Genomic DNA, 13,396 nt, shown 5'->3' with positions numbered 1-13,396 from the left:
TAAGAGCAAGTCATCAGTGGTATGGCCTTCAGAAAGGATCCTTCAAATGCACAGTTCTATTAGTGTGTAAACCACCTTTCCGTCTTTGTGAATGAAAATCACTGAGGAAAAACTGCACTTTTATAATCCAGTTTTACAATCCAGCACTTTGTTTTAGGAAGAGATTAAGCTTTATTCAATTACATATGATGTGATGTTAAATAGATCAAGGGAGGAATTAATGAAGGGCAGTTTCCTCTGTTGCCATGGCAGGCTCTTGTAACTGGTTTTGTATCGGGGCTGTCACCCTTCCTTCTCTCCTCTTCCCTTCTGCACCTCCTGCCGCTCGTGTTACTGAGACCTAACCGCTCGCAGCCCAAGCTCCTGCAGTCCAGCGCCCACCTACGCTCTCACAACCAAGAAAAGCCATGGCTCTTCCTTTAACAGATTGCTTGTAAGTTACTGCATGAACCTTTTATAAGACAATATTGGAAAGGTCATATTAACTTCAGAAAGTCTTTCCATTATGAGACTACAGGAACAAATTAGCAAAGAGAAAAGTGTGGTGTCTGTCAGCACTGCTCCCCATGTGCCCTGTCTGTGGCAATTTCAGAAGTCTGCAGTAATGGTTAGCTCACTTTGAGTTAAAATATTACTTCTGCTTTATATTCCACTACAAACACTGTTGGGTGTTTGTATCACCTGATAACAGTATTAGCTTTCTGAGGCTTGACACGTGGCTATCTCACCTGTTCCTGCATGATTAGAACTGTGATGGAAACTTCTTTGCACCCTGTTGAAGTTGTGTGTTGTTTATTGGTTTTTTTTTTTAGTTGTCAGTTGTCATTATTTTTCTGGATCTATTCTGAGATGAAATAGAATCTCTCTGGTTGTTCTGCTCACAGCATGCATGGGCAGCTGGGCGGTCAGACCCAGTTTGTGTGGCTTTGTGGAGCAGAGAGGGGTCCTGCTGGTCTCCTTCTGGGACGCAACGACCGGCATGGTGGGTGAGGGAAAGGCTGTGGATGTTGTACAGGCGGCTTCAGCAAAGCATTCGGTACTGCTTCCTCCAGCATCCTCCTGGAGGAACTGGCTGCTCGTGGCTCAGAGGGTGCGCTGTTTGCTGGGTAGAGGACTGGCAGGATGGCTGGGCACAGGGCGTTGTCCTGTGTGGGGTTGGGTCAGGTTAGTGGTCCTCAGGGCTTGGTGTTGGGGCCAGCAATGTTTGGGGGTTTTGTCAGTGGGCTTGGTGGAGGGATTGAGTGCACCCTCAGCACATTTGCAGTCGGCGCCAGGGTGGGCGGAGGTATCGATCTGCTTGTGAGCAGGGGATGCGGCTGGGCTGAGTCAAGGGGCCGCGGCCGGTTGCATGGGGTTTGGTGAGGCCAACCCTGTGCTTGGGTCCTGGTGGCCCTGTGTGGTGCTGGGGCTGCTCAGGCTCGGGGAGGGCTCGTTGCTCCCTGCAGCTGCCTGGGGGCTGTGGTGAGGGAGGCGCTGGTCTCCCTTCTCAGGCAGTGGGAAGTGGGGAGGCAGCCTCAGGAGGTTTCGACTGGATACTAGGAAGAATTTCTTCATGGAAAAGGTGGTTGGGCATTGGGATGGGCTGCCCAGGGAAGTGGTGAAGTCACCATTTCTGGAGGGTATTGAAGAGACGTGTGGATGCACGTGGACATGTGGGATGTGCTTTGGTGGTGGACTTGGTACTGTTAGGTGATGGTTGGACTTGGTGATCTTAAGGGTATTTTCCAACCTAAACAGTTCTGGTTTTCTATAACAGTCCTTCCTAGAATAGATAATAATCAAGTGATCGTTGCATTTCTGGGATGTAGAAAACCTGGGCTTGAGTCTTTCATGCTTCATTTTCACACCAAAAATGGAATGCAGATCTTTTCTCAGGTCAGCGCCTGACCAGCAAACTATTGGTTATTATGAAGGGTTCATTTTCTGTCTGGCTTTAAGCATGGTATCCACTTGAGAAGTACTCTAAATTATGATTCTGTGATAGAATCTGTGAAATCTAGAAGGCCTGTTTTCTGCAGGTAGTGGCATGTTGCACGTGTGCAATGACAAGCTGCCCTGTCTGACCCTCACTGTTGAGATGACTTTTTTCTTCCCAGTGAACGAAATCTTTGTCTTACAACAGTCACAATAATAAATACAAATTTCCATTGATTACAGTTAAGGTCATTCTAGCTGAAAGCAGAGAAGCCTATCATTAGCTTACCTGCAGAGCAGAGGACTTATTTTTCATTACTTATGGCATATTCCAGGCTAAACTCCAGCACAACCCAGTAGCCCATAGAATGTCATGGCTTGCAATATATATTTATTGCATAACTGGTGCTCTAACCCAGGATAACGTGTATTGCATTCTCTGTGTGTAAACAAATGTTGATCAAAATTTGTAAACCGTTGGTATATTTCTTTATCAGGATCTCTGATGCTTCTCTCAGAGAACAAATAAAAGATACAGTATATGCTGTTACCTGGCATCTGGTTTTCAGTGCAATGGCTGTTAATAGTGTCATGAGAAAATACTTGACTTACTTTTTGATATTTAAGTATGAATGTGCTTAAGTAGAGTAGAAAGAAAAAAAAAAAAAAACAGACTTACTACCACAATTGAAAAATGTTCCTCTGCATGTGTTTTCACAGAAAGTATGTTGTGGGTGCTTCTGTAAGTGTAACACACAATGAAGCTTGTCTTTGGTGACCTTAAAAATCAGCATATTGGAGAAAGTATATTAGGAAGTGAAGGATGTGAAGAATATATAATAAAATAATCCTGGCTGAATTTGGTAACTATCATTTAGTCATGTACTGGTTGAAAGATTTTTAGTAGCTACAGATCGGCTTTACCTGGGATTCTCTTTTCATACCTCTTTAATTTGAACATAATAATTTAAATTATTCTTAAACTTTTGTTGATAATTTTGGTCCAGAGCTGAGACAGATACAGTTATTTTGGGAGAAAAACAGAGTGAAAAATAGTGAATTCCCTTTTCATGTTTGCTTTGCAATGAGTCTTTAATTAATGCTATTTAAAGAGCCTATCGCCACAGTCTGCACTTGAGCACATGCCCAAGTCTGTTCATAGAGCACAGCGCTTTAGAAGATACCTGACTTCTGGTGTTGGATCAGAGCTTACACAGTGTTTTCAGCTCTTTGCTATAGGGTCCCACATGCAGGTCAGAGCTTTCACTTCACTATGAGAAATGTCTTATCCTAGTTTCATTTTCTTTTCTTTTCTAAAGCCATTTCTAATAAACCCTTGCTTGTTATACAATCAAATGATCATTTGTACTTTCATCTATATCAAAGTATTTCTGAAGATTTCCCTGATTGCTCACAGCTTTTTTAATACATGCACAAATATAAATGTGATCCTTCGCACTGCACGTGGCAATGTTTAAGGACCTCAGCTGGAGTTCTGTGAACTTCTAAATCTGACACAACACTGTTGCTTTAATAGTTTTTTGTTTGTTTTTCCTCTTAAGAGGCATGATGCCATTTAGCAACATGTACACTTGTCAGGTAATGTGGCCACAACTATCACATCTGCCAATTAAGGAAGGACAGCAGATGCTTTAGCAAAGATTATAGGATGCCACAACATGATCAGTTTTTATTGTATTTCAGCATTATAACTGTTATATGTGTATTCTACAAGACTCCAGTCTCACAAGACTTTATTACAAAGATTTAAACTTTGGTGTGATATTGACAGAGCAGGTACTGTTATTACTTGGTGTCTTACAGATTTCAAAAATCATTTGATAATGAAACTAGAGAAATTAGTTTTTATCTTTGTTAAAGCATTACTATCATTTAAAACACAAGCTGTGTATGGCCATGGTATTTGTTATCTTAGTGTAAGATTACACTTTTATATTAAAAGATTTTATTTATTCTGTGATATATCAGCCACCTCTGTATTCAATTTTGAAAATAACAAAAATAAATTATTGTTTTGGCATGTTCATTGAAGTGAACAGGTAAGTGAAAATGTTACTTAAGATTCATCCAACTCAGTCAACCAGCTGATTACTGTATGCTTCAGTTTCACACTGTTGGAGACGAGAAGTAGTATGATATAGCCAGGACGGAAGTAATAGTTTGATATGACAGCCAGTCACCGTCATCTGCAGATTGCATAACACAGTTGTAGCAGTGCACAATCCAGTCAGCCACCAGGGATGCTCAGTTTTACAAGGCAGAATATGTAAATTTGAGGGACTCTGTGATATATTTTGTTCCAACCCATTGCTCTTACAAACTCAGGAAATGAAAGCCATGGAAACACATTTAACTTAGCACTTGTGTGATACTTTACCAGTTATGGGAGTCTTGCATCAGACTGTTTTCAAGGCCACCAACTTTATAGGCCTCTGCAGTATTTGCAGCTGGTAAAATGTAGCCCTTGTGAACAACATTAAAGGCAAAAGAGAATATTCACAGCTCCAGTTGCTGTTTTTGCCAGACAGGAAAAAATATTTTTCTAAAGTAAAAGACTGGTGTTTGGCTTGGCCCTTGTTACAGTTGGTGGGATTGGAATAGAGACCCCTGAGTTCATTGCCTGCCCTGGCAGCTAATAGGAGCAAAGTTTCTCCTTCAGTTCTGGCATGAGCAATTAGTTACCAGGGCCATCTGACAGCTGAAACAAATGGTGCAGACTCTTACTCAGCTGTGAAGTGAGACAATGAAATATCTGTTTCATTACATGAGGAGTGGAATGATATGGAAGGATGGCAGCAGAGCTGCTGGCTGAGATGGCCCCCAGTGGCCGTCAGAGAGGAAGTGAAGGGGCGGCTCCTGCTGTGAGGGTACTTGTAGCATTGCTCTGCGTGGTCCTTCCTGATGGTAGTCACACACACTGATGTGCGTTAAGTACAGCTCTTCTAGGAGCTGTTGCTCTGTGACTCTGTCCTTGCCCGTAGTGGCAAAGCTTTCAGTTGTGGAGTTAGGCTAGGTGATGAACCCTGCTACGGCTTGCAGACAGACACTGCAGTACGGGGAGTTTTATGTCTGTAATAGGGCAATAGCAAGTGAGGTGTAGGTATAAATGTCCATCTGAAAGTTAATAGAAAATGCAATGCAGAGAATATTGCCACCCTTGAAGGCTGTTCTTAAGCTTTAAAATGAGGTCTACCAAATTTCCTCAAGAGTACGAAGAAGAGTTTCTGTTCAATGTGAGACTGCTTCTGATATTTTATAATCAGAGTTAAAAAAAAAAAAATGCATGCAGCAGTGTATGGGTACATGAAGACTTCTTCAGTTTTTCTGACTAGTGGCCAGTTTTTAATTCAATATGCTGCATTAAGAAAAAAAAAAATATATATATACACATATAAATATCTTCAGAATGCTTTTTCCTTGACTGACAATTTGAGATCACTGCCATGGAATCCGAATTCATTTTTTTCCCAGTCATTCATTTTATAGATATGCAGGTCCCAATGACAAAGAAGCACTAGGTATCCTTCCGGGAGAAAGGTAAAAAGGGAGGTTTTGAAATAATACCAGTTTTTAAAATCCTCCTCCTACTGTAGATTGTTGGGTCTGATAGGAATTCTTATAACTTATATTTTGCTCACAAAGTTCTTTTTAACCCCTAAATCAGTGCTGGTGAGATGCACTTCTCTCTGAAACGTTAATTTATTAACCCAAAAGCATTTTAAAAGGCAACTTTTAGAGGAAGCCTGAGTAGAAACATTGTGAAGGAGCAGAACTTCTGTTCCTGACATTATCATAGAATTCAAGCTACAGTTGTCAATCGTAATGAAGGTACTGATGTTGATTTGAGCATATTGTTTGTATGATGTGCAGGAGCTTTGGGAGATATGGAGTCCCTGTTGCTATCATTTATAATTAAAGTGTCCATCACTTTTCTCTGTTAACCTGCTTAACGAATAAATAATTAAAGGCTTGACTCTGATATGCTTAGTTGGAATGAAAAAGACTGTTCTGAGAACAGTCCAAATGCAGCAAATGGAATTTCTTCAAAGTAAGGATGCAAGATAAATAACGGTATTAGAATATTAGTCAAAGCAATTTCAGGTTTATTACGGCAGTGAGATATTCTGGTTTATGTGCTTCAAAATTGAATACCACAGATATCTAAGACTGTTCACTTACAAGCACTGTCCGACATTGTCTATCAAGCCTAAACACATTATTTTTTAAGCACAGGAGGCACTAGTCTTAAAATTAATGGCTGGATAAGTGTTCACTGCATATTCAAACATCCTAAGATGAATGTGTTGTAAATCTCATGTTTGGTACAGTACAGAATCTTTATAAAGTTTTGTTTTATCTAATAGGCTTATTTTATTTACGAATATGTCTATTTTATTGAGAGTTTTTCTTTGATCATTTAACTGATATTTAATTGAATTTTAATTTGATATTTAAATAAAGGTTATGCTTAAATGATGGTTCTTTTGATAGTTTCTAAAATAACCAAAAAGGATTGAGAAGAATTTCTTGAAAGACAAATAATTTTACATGGTCCTGTTGTGTTGGTTGCACACTGGAACAGGCTGCCCAGGGACGTAGTCACTGCACCAAGCCTGTCTGAATTTAAAAAGCGATTGGACTGTGCACTTAGTCACATGGTCTAAACTTTGGGCAGACCTGTGCGGTGCCAGGAGTTGGACTAGATGATCCTTATGGGTCCCTTCCAACTTGGGATATTCTATGATTCTATGTGTTTTAATTACCTTGCTTCTATAATAGCTCACATAACTATAAATATTGCAAGTCCCTCACAGCATTGACAGGGAAATTTTCAGTTGATTTTGCTACCTTGAAATTAACCTTTTTACTATCGCATGCGTATGTTTGTCATTTATCCCCTTTTTCTCAGGTGCAAAGAGGGCTACCAAGGAGTCCGCTGTGACCAATTTTTGCCGAAAACCGACTCAATCTTGTCAGATCCAAGTACGTCAAATGTTTTTCTTATATTTTTATCCCGTGCTGGAGGCTGTTCTTGCTATGCGAGATGACCCTTTGCCTATTGTCAAAAAGTATATTAGGGACCACTGCAGTTGCATGTAGGGACCAGTATTGCTTTTGTAGATTATAACATTTAAAAATAAATAAAAATACATCCATCAATCTCCGTGCTAATAAAACATCCTGTCGCAGCAAAGCAGGCCATCAGGGGACTTGATTTCTTATGATGTGGAATGATACTGTCAGTGCTTAAAGCCAAAATATTCGTGTTGCCTCCCTTTGACTCAAGAACAAGTAAAATTACATAATCTAAAAGGAAAACAAGTATAGGCTGCAAAGTGGTTCCTTCAAAGAAAATAAGTGCATATTGTCTGGAATTGCAGAGATGTTAATCTCTTTGGAAATACGTGATGTCTTATTTTATCATTCATTACTTTTCCTTCAGTTTACAAAAAAAAAAATAATTTTTTTCACTTCTATGAGTGATGTTGCTCTGTATTTGTGGAGTAAAGGTGTGCTTTCCATTTTTAATGTGGAGGGAAAGTAACTTTCTATCACACTGGTCAATATGTGCCAGGATGCCATCTGCATGTATGTTTTCCTACTCCACTGTCTCACTTTTTAAATTCTATTGACTATCAAAAAATATTAGCCAAGATTAATTCCTTGGAAGCAAATCCATTTCCTAATAAATACGGTTCATGTTAAATTTTTAGATGAAGTGACATACAGGAAAGGGTCATATCCATTCTCTTATTTTTGTTCTTATACCTGGAAACTGTAATGTATTCAAGTCTTCTGCTTTTGGGTGCTCTTTAAAATGTCGTTTTGGTTGTTTTATTTCTGTTTTTTGAACAATAATGCTTGTTCTTCCAAGTCTTTTTTGTGCTTTCTGCTTATTTTCTTGTTCTTTTTCGTGTGAAAGCCTGTTGCCAAAGATACCTGTTGTTTTGTATTTCTGTATGTTGTATACCCTCCATTATAGTTCACCTTGTATTTGTTTTAGGTTTTCCTTTTTGCTTGACCTTTAACTGTAAAGTGCAGAACCTATAATGAATAGGCATATTTTACGTCTGCCAAGTTGTGTGTGCATGTGTAAACATTGCAATTGTGTATGTGTGAACAAAAAAGGTACTTTGCATCCCAAAATTTGGGGAAAGGAAACTCAATTAGCAACAGGGCAGGGTGGTACCTTTCTTACATGTTTTTAACATGGAACTCTGGTGGTATCCTCTCTAAGGCAGAGCTGTAGTATTTTACTGAAACTGATGTAGATGCAGGACAAAGCCCAGAAAAAGACTTCTGTGTTAAGATGCATCTAACAAGGCCAAAAGCCCTACAGTGTTTACATGCTGCAAACAATATTTTGTTGTTTTTTTGCAGCATTGTGCTGGTTGCACACATTTGTTTGTCTTAACTTGGGAGACACTCTGGTTGGTTTCTGACTGTAGTATTTCCATAAAATTGTTGAGCAGTCTGATTCTGCTCTATAAGCTATGGTTCTGCTGAAATGTCCTTGTTGACAACTTCTGACTACAAAAGGCAATTTAATTTTATTTATTAAGGCTTGCATTTGGAAATACGTTATTTGCTTGAATTTGACATAGATCTGGGCACACCTGTGGCCCAAGAACGGTCGTTCTGCCAATATAAATTAAGAAGGTTAATGTGAACCAGGTATTTTCCTAGTCAGTTTTGAAATGTAACTTGTATTTAATTTTCATCTGCATTCAAAGGAGAAAAAGCTTTTGCTCAGGCCTGTTTCTGTGTGTAGGCAAAGTGTCAGTAGGTATGCACATATACACTTGTTCTAAGCATGACTCCCCTGCAAGGTAGATACTATAAATTTTTTGTTGCAACTGGACATTGATAATACCAGCATTTTACTGAAGAGTTAAATCAGTAGAGTATTTACCTGTCTTCCCATGAGAAAAAAATGAACGTCACACTGATGATTAGCACTCCGTAGAGGTCATATTTACTATTTGCATAACCAGAGGACTGTAAAAAGTATTTGACACTATTTTGACACAGTAGTCAAGTGCAACATGATAATCTCCAAAATGTCTGGTGTTGCTTTGCAAAAATTTAGTTTTGTAGTTGAATGTGTAGTTTTAGATTACTACACAAGAGAACTGCTGAAGGATACTAAAGGGTGCATTTGGAGGTGGCTTCAGAAAGAAGCAATTTTTCAGATGCAAGCCTCAGTTCCAGAATTTGAACACTTAAATGAGTGCACTTATGTCGGGACAGCACACAGCCAACACTTGTGTCAGTCAAGTTTTATAAGCAAGTCTAGCTCACTTGACTTTTGTGGGATTGCTTATGATTCTTGGAAGTAAGTATGTTCTGAGCTGCCAGTGGTAAATCTGATAACAATATTTAACTTTTCTGAAGATTGCGTGCATGAAAGATTGAAGCAATATGTTTTCAATCTTGGCTTCCCTGTGATTGTGCAGGTTGCATTTTTAGAGCATTTGCTTGCCATTAAATGGGAAGTGAATCTGAACCACACTCAGAAAATAGCAGTATCATCTTAAAATTGTTATTATTAAATCTATTTATAGGCTTGAGAGTCTTTTTTTATAATAGACCTCTAAAACAAACCAAGCTTGTTTTGTGTGGCTTCTGTCTGAGGTTGCATAGGGGCAAATAATGTGGTATGGCTCTGCAGTATTTATTTTATTTTATTTTATTTTTATTTTAAAAACACCAGATGAAGTCCTGCTTCATACCTCACTTTATGCCCATATTAGGCACATCTTAACTTTACATCATAGATACAGATACAAATTATGTAACATTTAATATGGATTAATGCATGTTAAATCATGTGCATTTTTGCTTAATTAACCTGAACAGATATTTAAGATGCTGTTTCTGGGAAATCGCTTGAAAATACTGGTGGGGTTGCAGAATTCCTGAACTGGCATCAGTGATTCAGAGAGTAGCATGAACCTTCTTGCAGTCAGATCCTCACCTGCTACCTTCTTTCAGGTACAAGTTAGGATCAAAGTAATAGGAAAGCAGATGTAAAACAGGAAGACAGCAATACCAAAACACCCCAAACACAAGATCTTCCAGTGGACCATCAAGCATGGAAACCACCACAGATGTTAACAGGTTTCCTCTTTGACTTAATTTCTCCACTCTTAACCAGGCTTTCTATCTGTAAGCAAAAGAATAAAAAATAACTCAAGTTTTTATTTATATATATAAAACTCAGGTTTGTTAATCTTGGGACATGGGAGAAACCTGCTTAAAGCACGGGAGCAGCAGGGACTCTAACAAAATGAATAATGTGCCAAAAAGGAAAAAAACGTTGCATGCTGCATGACAGTACAACTCATGCTCACAGTCACTGTCAAGAAGAAGGAATCTGTCAGTCCTAGTCAGGACAAGCCCGCGAATTATTGTTCACTCATCCTCTCCCTCGTGTATGGAGGAAGGACTGACAGGGCAAAAAGGTGAAATAGGACTTGCATGCTGAAAGGAAAAGATAAGAGTATATTTGAAACATTGCTTCATCTTTCTCTATTTGAGCTAACTTCTCTCCAAAAGCACAGTTCATGGCAATGGTAGAGCAGTTATATTTTCAACGTTATAAATACAACTTTAAGATGCTTTATAACTTTATATACAAGTCATTTTTCAGGCATGTGTAGTCCCGTGTGTATTTATAGGATTGGAAACTTGTATACAGCATAAATTGTACAAATGTACTTATGTACTATCCTTTATAGTGTTCTGGAGTAGACCTGCCTGGACCAATGAGTCTTGAAAGGTAAGTTGTATCTAGGCTGCAGATATTCCATTTGATCAATTTTTATATTGAGGCAAAGTGCTACCTTCAAAGCTTTAACTTTTTTGTGCATCTCTTCCAAAGTGGTGAAGAAAGCAATTGAAAATGGGTATGTCATATAGCATTGTGTTTTTTTTTTTCTTTAGTTTTTACCAAATTCAGTTGAACTTAGCCTTCAACTATTTTATCCCTAACTTAGCACTGCAAGCTATTTCCCATAGGGGAAGAAAAAAAAAAAAAGAGTATTTTAGTTTTATAAAGTACAGTATTAATTTTATATTTGACATATTGACATTTGAGTTGTTCTATATGACCTGAAAAGCTCAAGTGAAGAGGGATCCCCTATCAAAGATCAGGAATGCTATTCAATCCTATTTCAAAATAAATGCATTATTTTCTAAAAATAGAAAAATAAGATGGAAGGTTATGAGTTGTTAAGCTATGCTCCTGCTATTGTGGACAGCCCCATCATGTGGTTACTTCCACAGACTGATTATACTTCATTTTTACCACTTATGATCAGTGTGAACTAGCCACTAGAAACAGTTTTTGTATCACCCCCGCTCTGAGGGTTTCATATTCCAGTCAAAATTTGTTCACAGCCAGAACTTGTCTATTGTGTTCTTTGTTAAATGTGCACCTTGTTTCTATATTGATACCTTTATCCATCAGTTTCCACAAACACAGTCACATTATGCTTTGGGTCTGTCAGTCTGGCTTTTTCAAATGTCAGAAGTCTTGTTCCTATAGAGTTAGCTTTAGCCTGTGGTCATATAATATTTGAAACTTTGCCAGCATGACACAAATCATGTTTCTTTTTGAATCTCATCAAAGACAAACCTGCAAGCTCCATGTCTGGAATTTGGAGTTATTCATTCTTAGATTACTTCTTTATGTAGCAAAGGATCAAAATCCCTCTCCTAGAAGACTCTGGAGCTGTAAATAAGTAAAACAAGTCCAGATAGTTTAAAAATAAAATACTTTTTTTCCAGAAACATCTTCAAAGCCTCAAAACCCAAAAACTCTCCACACCACCCACTCCCCCTCAGCCCCATCTTAATTACTATTTTATGCTATGTATTGATACAATTGCTATTTTTTTGCCTAGACTAGTTTTGCATTTCTTTGGCATGTCTAAGTGGGAAGAGTCTGAGCATGCGCATATATATGCCCGTGTTTTCAGCCCATCAGTCCAACTCACTGCCCTGGGTTATTTTACTTAAGAGGCTTTCTGTGAGCAAAGGCTTGGCTTTAGGAAGAAGTCTCTGCCTAGAAACAGTAGCAGTTATGTTAGTCTTGAAGCTTTATGCTTCAATCTGAGCTTAACTGCCTTTTTTTCCTTCCGGTTTTGTATTTGTAAGATCATAGGATAACTTAGGTTGAAAGAGAAGTCTGGAGAGCTCGGGAAACTCAGCCTCCTGCCTTAAGCAGAGCTAGCTTTGAAGTTCCTGCTAACTGCACTGGACCCCATGAAGGCAGTCTGCAAAGGGACTGTTACTAAATAGAGGACAGTTGCAAAATATTTATAGAATTTCTTCATCTTTTCAAGTCACTTGGATAAGCATGATACTTGAAACTTTTGTCTCTCTTAATGAATGATTAATTTTCTAGAACCTGAATAGTTTATTTAACCTTTCTGATTTTGTCAACATTCTTCTTTCTTCTTTTTTTTTTTTTTCTTTCTAGAAGCATAGGAGAAAATAAGATTTTTCTGTTGGAAAAAATACAAAGATTCTGTGTAGGTAGGGGCAGTTATGAATGGAAGACAGAAGATGTGAGGACTGACTAGCCAGAGGTGAATTCGGTGGAGGGCAAGTCCTTCCAAAGCAAGTTTAATATTGGGCTAGTTTAATCCCAGAGGGACCTTTGGAAACGTGTATCTAAACCTGAATTTTATCTTACCTTTGTCTCAAAAAAATAGTTTTTTTTAAATATATATATATATATATATATATATATATATAAAGTTTTTAAGCCTTTCTACAAAACTTGTTATAGAGGAATTGTTATCCTTTTATTGAGATTAAGACTTCTGTGTTTAAAAAAAAAAAAAAATCTTATGGCGGGACCAGCTGCAGACCAACTTTATTTTGTAACAATAGCTGTTGGCTGCACTCTTACTAATGTAATTGCAAAGAAGTGATACATCAACTGCATGTTCACAATAAAAATCATTAATGTTACTATGGCATACTAAGCTTTTAAAAGACAAATAATGAAAAGGTGATATTTTATTGCCTTGTAAAATTCGGTTTTAAGAGCTATGTGATGACCACTGTCAGGTGAATTCCCTGAAAGTGACAAGTCAGTATAAGATCTGTTAGAGCCTATCAAGTGTGTATGACATTTCTTTTAACTATGGTTTCTTTTTTAAGGTTATATAAACAGAGTTCCTCAGTTTAAATGTATCACAAATCAACCTATATTAGTATTGATGCATTAAAAGCTGAAAGAAAGGAAGGAATTGGCTTTATAGAAATAGCAATAACGGAAAAGAGCAACACAGTCACTTCAGAAGTTTTAATGATTCTTTCTATAGACAAGAAAAGATACATCACATAGAAACATGGTTTAGGGAGTATGAAACCCCAGCAAGGTAAAATCAGAAGGAAAAGATATACTGGGGCAAAGGAGGGACATGCTATTCCTCCTCTTTTATCA

At 38.1% G+C, this 13,396-nt stretch overlaps 1 protein-coding gene across 1 annotated transcript in view; it reads left to right on the top strand.

Annotated features, from left to right (window-relative positions):
- The window catches only part of NRG3 (neuregulin 3), a 401,196-nt gene that overhangs the window by 291,304 nt on the left and 96,496 nt on the right, over positions 1-13,396 (top strand). The window contains exon 3 of the mRNA XM_035539071.1: positions 6,845-6,918. Coding sequence (XP_035394964.1) covers positions 6,845-6,918 — 74 coding nt within the window. The remainder of the gene's footprint in view (positions 1-6,844; positions 6,919-13,396) is intronic.

The sequence above is a fragment of the Cygnus atratus genome, chromosome 7, assembly GCF_013377495.2.
Source record: "Cygnus atratus isolate AKBS03 ecotype Queensland, Australia chromosome 7, CAtr_DNAZoo_HiC_assembly, whole genome shotgun sequence".
In the NCBI taxonomy this organism is placed as follows: Eukaryota; Metazoa; Chordata; class Aves; order Anseriformes; family Anatidae; genus Cygnus; species Cygnus atratus.
Note: the sequence above shows the minus strand (reverse complement) of the source record. Positions and strands in the feature narration are given on the sequence as shown.